The 11286-nt window shown below is 27.8% G+C and overlaps 1 protein-coding gene across 1 annotated transcript; it reads right to left on the reverse strand.

Moving 5' to 3' along the window:
* Positions 1 to 4357: 4357 nt before the first annotated feature.
* Positions 4358 to 10989, reverse strand: LOC145954436 (uncharacterized). Its single transcript, XM_083068597.1, has 2 exons — positions 6184 to 10989; positions 4358 to 6060 (listed from the first exon to the last, which is right to left on the reverse strand). Exons 1-2 carry the CDS (start codon positions 6564 to 6566, stop codon positions 5589 to 5591), a joined length of 855 nt encoding a protein of 284 aa, XP_082924723.1. The 5' UTR covers positions 6567 to 10989; the 3' UTR covers positions 4358 to 5588.
* Positions 10990 to 11286: the final 297 nt, after the last annotated feature.

Raw genomic sequence — 11286 nt, forward strand, 5'->3', positions numbered from 1 at the left:
AAATTGACGTAATATATTCATTTCAAAATATACTAAAATATGAACACTTAAATTACCTTCGAGTTGTTATTCAATTTTAACAAAATTTGACATACATATATAAAGTGATATTAATTTTCAATCTAACGGTTGGATTTACAAAATTCACAATTAATATAAAGTTATTGAGCGGTGTAACACTTAGTAAAAGTTACACCAATGTTGTTTGAACCCTTCTTATATATATATATATATATATATATATATATAATTTTATTGATATTTTTCAATATATGATTGTCAATTTTAATCATCTTTATTGTTACCGAATAAAATATTTAACATTTTCGATGGAACCAATTTCCAATAGAATATTAAACATTTTCAACAGATCAAACTTTTGACAGATTATTAACCATTTTTGACTGATATTCCATTAAAAATCTCTTGTCGAAAATCATGAAATTTTTGACAAACCATTATCTAGTGCAATTCAATAACCGATTTACTCTTCAAAGTTTAGACAATGATATGTTCAATATGATAGATATACTATCACAAACAATACTCAGAACAACAAAAAATATGAAAAAAAAACTTAAAAAAATAGATAATAATGTCCCTCTTAAAACTCACTCTCTTTATATAGTATCAAAGGAACTAATCTATTGGCAAATATAGAAAAGAAATACTTTTAATACCAATGGTAAAAAAAAAATTAATATGCTAACAATAAATTAAAATAATTAACATTTATATGTCATTATTTCCACAATCTCCACTAATGACAATTAAGTGAAAGAGAGATAAAATAAATATTTGAATTGTCGTTTTCCTCCATTGTTTAACTTTACAACAGTACTAATTTTTGAACAATTAAAATATAAATACTCCGTCTGATTTTGAATATAAACAACAATAAAAAAAAGTTTCATATTTAATGATGTTAAATATAAATAAATACCACTATTTAATATTGTCATCCTTAAAATATTTTTTTATTTAATTGTGATTGTATTTTCGTAGTCTATAAAAATAAGTAATTTTTTTTTATAAGATTGACAAAATTAGATGAGGTAAACAGTTTTTCTTAATTAGCTTTAATCAAATTTTTTTTTTGTTTATACTCTAATAGGAGTAACTTTTTGGTGGTTTCTAGTGGCTGTAAAATATACCAAATTAAACATTACTCAGCAGTTTTAAGCAGTTTTGAAAATGCAATTCCTTCCAATTTTAGCCGCAGTTAATGTTATGTTACCAAATTAAACATGGTTAAAATTAAAACATATTATATTAGTGCATTAATTGTTGTTGTTCCAGTGTTAAATTGGAACCAATTGATCTTGATCACCAAATATTATGATTATAGTATTTAAAATAGAGTTGTTAATGATACTTCAACATCAATATTTAATATTAAACATTGACGTTTTGAGTCTCATGGCATTTTTTTTACATATAAATAACAATTAAAAATAATCAATTGGGAAGTTATTAACTGAATAATTCATAATCAAACAACAATTGAACAATTGAAAGTTATCTAAACAAAATTACCTAAACAATTGAAAATAATTAACTGAGCAACTTAACAACTCTAAACAATTAAACAATCGAGAGCAATTGTTAAACAAATTCTAAACAACTGAATACAACTTAAGTCTCACACACACTTAAGTTATATATATCTTTGATATACATTTGACAAATATGTCATAGTTGTTGAAGTTGAAATTATCGAATTCACAATACTTGAGTTATTTAATTAAATTTATGGTACTACACAAATGATTAGATAAGAATTTGAAATTGTTTGACAAAAGATTAATTTTAGTAAAAATAAACTAAAGCAGTAAATTGTAAAGACTTTGAATTTATAATAAAAATAGTCAGAGATTCATTCACTAATTTTTCTATGTAAAAATCTCTTAATTTTTCATTCAATGTTGTAATTATAGAGTTAATTTGACACCCAACAATTATATTTAAATCTTAATTTCTTATGTGATAAAATCTAGGTTGCTAAAGAAAAATCTCAAATCTTCGGTAATTTTTAATAGAGTTAATCATCCATACACTGTCAGTGTAAAGTTTTTTACACTGGTAACCAATCATATCTTTTAAATTATTTTATTTTATTATTATTTCATTAAATAAGCAACTGACATGATATTATTAATAGATATGATTAATTGTCAATGTAAAAGAATTTTACACTGACAGTATATAGGTGATTAACTCTTTTTAATAAACAATCTTGCATTAAAGTCAAGGACAAAAAGTCGATTGATAAAATTTATTCTAATTTCTTGGTAATAAATGTTATTAGTGTTTTATCTAGGTTGTAATTTTAAAAAGGATTTTTCAACCTCGATTAAAATTTATAAAATCATATAGATGTTCATCAGGTCACAACAAATATTAAGTATAAGAATAAAACGATTAACTAAATAAATAAATTTATTTATTGAATGAAAAACACAAAGAAGATTACATAGTTTTAGTAGTTATCTCAGTCTCCAATAGTATAAACTTAGCCACTCATGACTAAGGGTTACATAGTAAAAGAGAGACTTTTCAACAATTTATGATTACAAGAGTAACCTCACAAGAACTCTCTATAATCTTTCTAGAATTATTCCAAGAAGAATATTTAGATTATTGGAATTGAATATAGAGACCTCCAAGAAGCTTATTTTTAAAACAATTCTAATGGGCTTTTAGGTATGATACACTCGCTCAGAGTATCCATGTAACTTGCTTTGAGTGAGCATATGCTTATAGGGATGCACTTTGACTTCACTCGCTCATAGCATTTTTGTGATAGCTCTAAACGAATTTCCCTCACTCAGCACACAAGAAGCTTGTTCTAATTGAGCTAGTGTAATCTTGTAGGGTTGCTCTCTAACTTGCTTCACTTAGAGCGAGTTATTGGTCGCTCTGAGGGAAATTGGAATGAGTATGTAACTTAAAGCGATGGCTTTCCTTGTTGATTAAGCTCAAAATGAAGATATAACCCTGGTTGGTTTTGATGATTACAAATAAGTCTTTTGAAAGATAAAAGTGCAACTTGTAGATGGTTTTGAGTTTTGAGGCTCTTGTAAATAAAAGTGCAAATTATATCTTGTTTGTGTGTTTTAAGACTTGTTGCTTGTGTGTTTGGTAAGTAACTTAGCATTTTATCTCTATCTAGATGATGATTGATGATTTAGACATGTGTTAAAACTGAATTGTAAAGGGGGATGGTATGAAAAATGAAGATATTAAGTTTTCACTTAAAATAATCGATTATTTTAAGTAATAGTTGATTATTTACTCTATTTTTCAATTACCTAAGGAGAAATTGTTGTAATAATCAATTTTTCAGCAAAATAATTGATTATTTTAGAAATAAGGTTCTAGAATAATTAATTATTGCCCAAAATAATTGACTAAAGTGTTTTTGGTTGATTTCCAGAATTGCTAAGAACAAAATAACTGATTATCCATGTAAATAAGTAATTATTTTAGTTAGAAACTTATATATATATATATATATATATATATATATATATATATCATTTTTCACACCTTGAAAAGAGAGACTTGAATATTTGTGATTTATTTTACAAAAACACTCTTTAAAATATATTTCTCTCTACAAGAAGATGTTCTTCAAACCTTTGTGGTAATCTCAAGAAAGTTTTCAAGAATAGAATTGATCATCATCTTCATGGAGTGAAAGGTTAAGTTACATGGTTGATTCACCTTTTCTGATATGTTTTGTATATCAGGTTAATTCATTCCTTAAATTTTTGTATTGATTGTTTTCTTAAGTAAGTATCTTAAGAATGGGGAATCTTGTAGTGGGGTGCTATAAGTAGGTATTTCTTGGGGTTTAAGAAGTGGTTTCTTTAATATTATAGAAGTGTATTGCATGTTGTATCGTAATTGTAAAACTTTTAATATTAAAGATTAGTGAAAATACATATTTTAAAAACATTACTATCGTAATTGTAAAACTTTTACATAATATACATACTTTTTTTTAATTAAAAAATTACTATATTTTAAAAAATATTTATATTCTAATAAAATAAAATTATCTATGTTTAAATTATCATATGTATAAAATATAAGTTCAAAGGAATGTCTATTTATTTGATGTTTTTCAAATTTTCAAAGGAGATAAATTTTCATATATAACAGAGAATACTCTTTAATAATGAACCAGTAATTTTTGTAAAAGTTTAAGTAAAAACACACTCACACACATACACACACACACACACACACACACACACACACACACACATATATATATATATATATATATATTAATATATATATATATATATATATATTAATGCTCATATATATAATGTAATAAATTAAAAAAAATTAATTTTTGATAAAATAAAATTTGTAACATGTACATTTACCTCTTGTACTTTCTATTTATTGTATATATTGATTAAAAAAATTAAAATGGTAATGATTGTAAGATTTATGTTCTATATATAATTTTTATTATAAAATATGTTTTTAAAACAATTATCATCTAAAAGTTTCTATTAGATATTAAAAACATGTATATATCATAAATAAATTAAATTAAATTTTTATAAAATTTAACATATTTTCTTTTATATTTTTATTAGTGTTAAATTATTATAAGGTAGGGTTCTAGGATTTTATTTTTAGCCAAACATTAAAAAAATTATTTAGGATAGATAAATAAACCATACTTAAAATATATATTTTCAACGAAAGTTAGATTCAAACTTACTAAATTATAAATAATCTAGTTTGACCTAATTCTAGTCGTAATCGTAAATATAAAAGTTTATAGAAAATAACTATAATGTATATTTTTACTTTTAAAAATGATATGTAAAAATAAATATTGTTCCACTATCTAAAGTTACTAAATCTGTCACTATTTATTAAATGTAATATGTTTATTTGATATACATTTTTTATATTAATACAATTATTAAAAATAATTAAAATATTAAGTTTCATCTTTCCATCCAAATCTCATCACTTCACTTGTTATTTACTTAACCAAGTTATAACTTGTGGCCAATTTAGGCCACCATTAAACCTACTAGGCTACTTCTCATGATCACCACCACCTTCATGCCTCATCTTTATCTTATGGGTTTAAACTTTAAAGTCGTCTTACTTTGCTTAAATTTTTTTTTTTCACATGTAACGACGATACATATCAATTTTTATTGTATCATATATAAAAAATAATAATATCGTAAATCAATTAAACAAAAGAAATATATTAGGTCATTTTTAAAAATTAAGAAATTTGACTAAACTTTTTAACAATAAAAGAGCCAATAAAATAAGAAGCTCAAAAAAATAATTTAACTTATTCAATATTAATTGTACCAGCAGTCAAACTTCTCAAAAAAATTCTCATAATTTCTTGCCCAATAGAATATATATTCTAGATTCATATTTGACTATGTTAGCTATTCCATTGTACCAAGAATCACACTATCAACTGCATAAAATAAAAATTACTCTTGCCACAAAAATAAAAATTAAACCATCGATACATAACTTGAGCTACATGGAGTTTCTGCTAAGCTTCAGAATATTGAAAAGATGAGTCATATATTTTTGGAGGTTGAAGGGCAACAATAATTGTCTTTGTTGCATTTATGGAATTGTTGTACCGCAAGAGATAGACAAGAAATGGAATTATGATGCTCAATGTGTTGAGGCTCTTTATTATTAAAATATTTATATTCCTCCATTGGATGATGCACATTGCTTGGTGGGTTGAGTTGCGAGTCTTGTGACACATATTGTGTTTCTTGCATATTTTGTGCCTGCATCGCAAAATTTGGAGTTGGAAGAATCCCATTTGATTCATAAATGTGCTGAGGGATCCTTGTATCCATGTCTTGTAATGTTATGTCATGGATGCTTTTTCTTTTCTTCGATTCCTTTGATGCACTCAACCGATTGAAAAACTTTTGGGCATGACTAGAAACTTGGCTTGCCTTTTTTGTTCCAATATATCTTGCAATATTTTTCCAATCTCCCTTACCATATATCTGAAGTCCGACTAGAAATAACCTATATACATAATTCAAAACAATAGTAAGAAAACGAGAAAACATATGTTAGAATATAAATAATAATAATAATAAAAAATATTGAAAAAAGATAATACTAAAAATTTAATTAAGAGATATATACCTATGTTCATCTTTATTCCAATGAACATATTTCTTGCGCCGAATTGAAACTGATAAGTTATCTGAATCACTCAATAACTTGATGATATCTAACTCGGCATGAATGACATTTGATGTCTCTCCGACAATTAATTTATCCGTATTATCCTGCATTAACATTGGGGAGAACTCATTCACTGGAGGTGAATGATCTACATAATTCCAAAACTCATCCATATCAAACTCAATATTGTCAATCAATAATGACTCCTCCGATGACTTGGGAAGAACTTGAGTGGCAACATTGAAAAACTGTTTTTCAGAGTCATTCAACAATTGATGATTGTCATTGAAAGTTGTGTTGGAGCCAACCTTTTCAGCATTGTGACTGTGTTGTTGAGACATTCTTCTTCCTCTTGTTTAATTTGGGACTAGCTTTGAATTCAATCACTTTTCAAGACTTTTTCCTTTTCAAGTTGAATTTTGGTTTCGTTTACAATACTGCTCATTTTTTATATAGAGTAATGAATTAATTTTCTTTTTTGGCGCCTAAAAGAAATCTATATATTACACTTCAATTTAAATTTTCTTTTAGTAGATAATAATCACATGTCAGTTAGTTAGTTAATTATATATTTTATCTTTGCATTTAAAAAAAAAATCTGCCCAAACAAATAGTTAAAAAAAATTCAAAGTCATGAGTTACACTTTCTTTTATGACGCCAAAATGAAATCTATATATTACACTTCTATTTAAATTTTCTTTTAAGAGATAAGAATCACATGTGAGATGGTGAGTCGATTATTTTTTTTATCTTTGCTTTTTTCTTTAAAAAAATTTGTCCAAAGATAGAGTTAAAAATTTCATAATCGAGTTTCTTTTATGGCGCCAAAATGAAATTTATATATTACACTTCAATTGAAATTTTCTTTTAACAGATAAGAATCATATACGTATGGATTAGTTAGTTAGTTATCTTTTTTATCTTTGTATTTTTTCTTTAAAAAAATCGGCTCAAACATAGAGTTAAAATTTTCAAAATCGTGAATTAGATTTTCTTTTATGCCGCCAAATTGAAAATTATATATTATACTTCAATTTTAAATTTTTTTTAGTATATAACAATCGTTAGTTATCTATTTTATCTTTGTATTTTTCTTTAAAAAAAACTGGTCTAAACATTGAGAGAAAAATTTCATCCGAATGTAATGAATTTTGAGACTCTCAAAATATTTTTATCTAAATGTCTTAAAAATATCCGCATAGATGATAACTAATTTATTGACATTTGAATTTTATTTTATCTATTTAATTAAATATATTGAATTTTATGGTGTGCCAGTTTTAAAATTATATTTTGAGTTTATTAAGTTTAAAAAATCGTATTTGGAAGGAGTAAAAAAATAAAATTAAAAAACATATGAAAAGAGGATATAATTTATTAAATGGTTATCATTAAGTAGAAACTCAAATATGTACTAAGAAATGAAGTTATTAAACTTAGAGTTTGGAGTTACAAAGATTTGAAGTTACTTAACTCGTCGCCTATTTCCTTTGCCTTTGAGTTTGAAGCGACTTCCGACAACGGAATTAAATTTTGAAACACTAGTTGTAAAAATTTGATATATTTAAACTTTTTAAGACAATAGAGAAAGTATGAAGGAAAACTTAGAAAAATAGATAATAATCTCTCTTAAGACTCACTCTCTATATAGTATAAAGAGAATTAGTCTGTTGACAAATAATAAAAAAATACTTTTACCAATGGTAAAAAAACATTTAATATGTCAATAGTAACATTGAAATAATTAGTACTTATATGTCATTATTTCCACAATCCCTCACACAAATAAGTGAAAGAAAGGTAAAACAAATTCTAAGTAAGAAAAGGTTCTTGTGCTTAAGTGTTAATGTCCATAGAATTGAATTAGCACATATTGCAATATTGTAGTGAGACAATACCTTATGTCCAAAAAGTGAATTATTCTTGAATTTAATGGATTTAAGATGTGACTTCCATACCACACACTTTTACCTTTAAGAACATGATAACACAATGTAACCGAAAGAATTACAAGAAAACTAAAAACTAATGTTCTCCTAAGTAAATGAACCAAACAAGTGCTAAACTAGTCCTAACTACTCCTTGATATCACTTGTCTTATAAAAGAAACCTAACATTCAGGATTAGGCCTCATCACCAACATCCTCAACACATACCATGTGGATGATCACTTATAACAATCACAAGAAAATAGTGCAGGAATACAAACAGGTTACCCAAACAAAAACAACACATATAGTCAGATATACCATACACAAATACACATTCAGGAGTTGGTACGCCTATAGCTCTAGACCAAGCAAACCTTACAACGATCATATGGACATTTTTGCACGAATCTTGGTAGAGATCAATCTTGCAGATTCTTTGTCAGATCAGTTGCTGGTTGAAAGAGAAAGTTATGCATTTTATGTTTCTTTAGAATTTGAAAGACTTTTGGTTTTTTGCTCTTCTTGCCAATGTATTGGACATAATTTTGCTTCTTGCAAAGTTCAAAAACCTACAGGTGGTGCTAGCTACAATTTAAAGACTGCACAAAAACTAGTTTCTGATTTACGTAAATATGCAGAAAAGAATGAAACACCAAGAACTGATTCGGGAGTTGCTCCTCCGACTAGTGATCATGTTAATCAAACGGATATAATTCGGCTCTAAATATTAGCAAGGTTTTAGCCTCTACCTCTCATGATGCACCTGCGGTGCAATCTAATCCAGCCAATATTGAAATGATCAAATTTTCTAATATTTTAGATTCAGTGGTAGCTGACTTGGACATACATCTTGTTGCTAATCAAGTTGATATATCAGTTTTACCGATTAAAGTTATTTTAACCTTTGCTCCTTGTAATGATTCTACTGCATAGGTTTTTCCAAACTCTCATGTAATTATTCAATTTCCTTACAACCCGGGAGCTGAAAAAGTTGATGCTGCTATAAATTTTGGATTTGCACAGCTTTTCAAAGCTGGTGGTGGCTCCATTCGTAATCTGGACAGTGCCTTGCTGGATAATGCAGCTGGGAGTGATCCAAAAATTATTTCGGATGTTGGAGTTGAGGAGCGTGCTATTGCTAATTACAGTTCTACATTGCTTGATGAGCAGCCGGTCAATTTGGTGGTCGTTGACTCGGTTAAAGATCTTGCAAACCGAGAGGTTCATTCAGCTGTCATCGCAAAAAACGACCTTAGTTGATGACACCTATTCTGTGTCTGCTGCACAAGCTGTTCCAGAATCTCATGCGGTGATCCAAGCTTCTAGCTGTCAGAAGGGTGCAATTTCTAGTGTTGCACCAGCTGAACGTGATTTTCAGTCTTCTCGGGGACTAGCAAGTGGCAACGATTCTTCTTTAGATGGCATGCCATCTTTGGAAGAGATCTCAAATGATAATAATCAGCACCATCAATCTGATTAGGATCAAGTTTTAGTCTCGCATGTTGCTGTTGACATAGCTCAAGCGCAACCTTATTCCAATGCTATAGCAGAATGTGAAGCTACCGTTTCTGATGTTTCAGCAAACACAAAATCTCATATAAAATGAGATTTCGCAACCATTGCAAATGTTGCTACCGAATCTGAAGATGAATAAGAGGATTTACTGCCTCATGTACCAAAGGATCTTAAGTCTAAGAGTCCAAGTGCGAGTAGCTTTTTGCTGGACCCATGTCTTGATCGAATAGCTGACTTCTATAATGTTCAATAAGAGCTTTCTAGTTTTGCTCCCTCTGTCCAGCAAGAGTTCAAGATCCTTGCAGAGAGTGGATATGTGTGGAAGGAAGTGGATCAACCCTCTCAAAAGGATAAAGCTCATAGTCACAAGAAACCTTCAGTGTCTAGACCAAGAACTAGATCAAGGGCTGCAAAATCCTCCAAATATTCCTGAATTAGAGCTACTTATACTTGAATACTTTCGGATCCTAATTGCTGGTTTAGTCTTGATTTAAGGTCTATGGCTAGGTGGCTATTGTGTATGTGCAATTTTGTTGTTTCAGTTTTATCTTTGGTTAATTTTCTTTGTATTTTTTTCTTTACTCGTTTTGTCGGTGGGTTTTGGTTTGGTTCCCCTCTATGTACTTTTACTTTTTCTTTTAATATTAGAACTATTGATATGAAACATATGATTGATGGGAAGTCGGGTGTTAACCTAGTTAGTACGTCTTCTTCATATTGATGCTATACCACATCTACCCCTTTTTTAAAAATACACATTATCATCATACTTATTCATTCATAGCATAATAAACAACAATAGATAAAGTTATAGTGCATTATGCAATAGACACAAATTACATGATAACATGCATGTGACACTAGTAAAAACATCTCACTTGTGCATTGCTGTTAGCAATACACTAGAGTAGTCCATGAGTATATGTTGGGTCACACCATCTACCTCTCACTAGAAAGACATACTATCAAGATCTAGTTGGGATAACTAAGTCTTGCAAGATACATCTTATACTCATGAGGGGAGGATTGAGACTTCCAAATTGAGCTATTCCCATGGTTGGTTCCCAATCTTTTACATAAGGGACATTCTCTAGCAATGTATTTCATATCGTACCCTTTAAAATTATTTGTATACATATGATGTATGCCAATCAGACTCAATGCATTACATTCACATGACTTCATGACTTCAAATTTCACGTATTTCTCATATGACAATACTCATCATTCATGTTTATATATTCGTATATAGACATTAATTCACCTCCACATTCAAACTACAATATAGAATTTTTTTTTATGCATATGATGCATGTTAATCAAACTTAATGCATTACATTCACATGACTCTATAACTTCACATTTCACATATTCCTCATATGACAATACTCATCATTTATGTTTATATATTCATATATTGACATTAACTCACATCCACATTCACACTACAATAAAAGAATTTTTTTTATGCATATGATGCATATCAATCAGACTCAATGCATTATATTCACATGACTCCATGACGTAACATTTTACATATTATATTGTAACGCCTAATTTTGTATAATATTAAACATAATATTATATATATATATATATATATATATATATATA

Source organism: Cajanus cajan, chromosome 2 (genome assembly GCF_000230855.2).
Source record: "Cajanus cajan strain Asha chromosome 2, NIPB_CcT2T_4, whole genome shotgun sequence".
NCBI lineage: Eukaryota > Viridiplantae > Streptophyta > Magnoliopsida > Fabales > Fabaceae > Cajanus > Cajanus cajan.

What these genes read in the sequence shown, in the direction of transcription:
- LOC145954436 (XM_083068597.1), bottom strand. Translation starts at nt 6,566, where the DNA reads ATGTCTCAACAACACAGTCACAATGCTGAAAAGGTTGGCTCCAACACA. An exon ending in TGGAATAAAGATGAACATAG is followed by an intron (nt 6,061 to 6,183) that starts GTATATATCTCT and finishes TTATGTATATAG; the next exon opens with GTTATTTCTAGTCGGACTTC.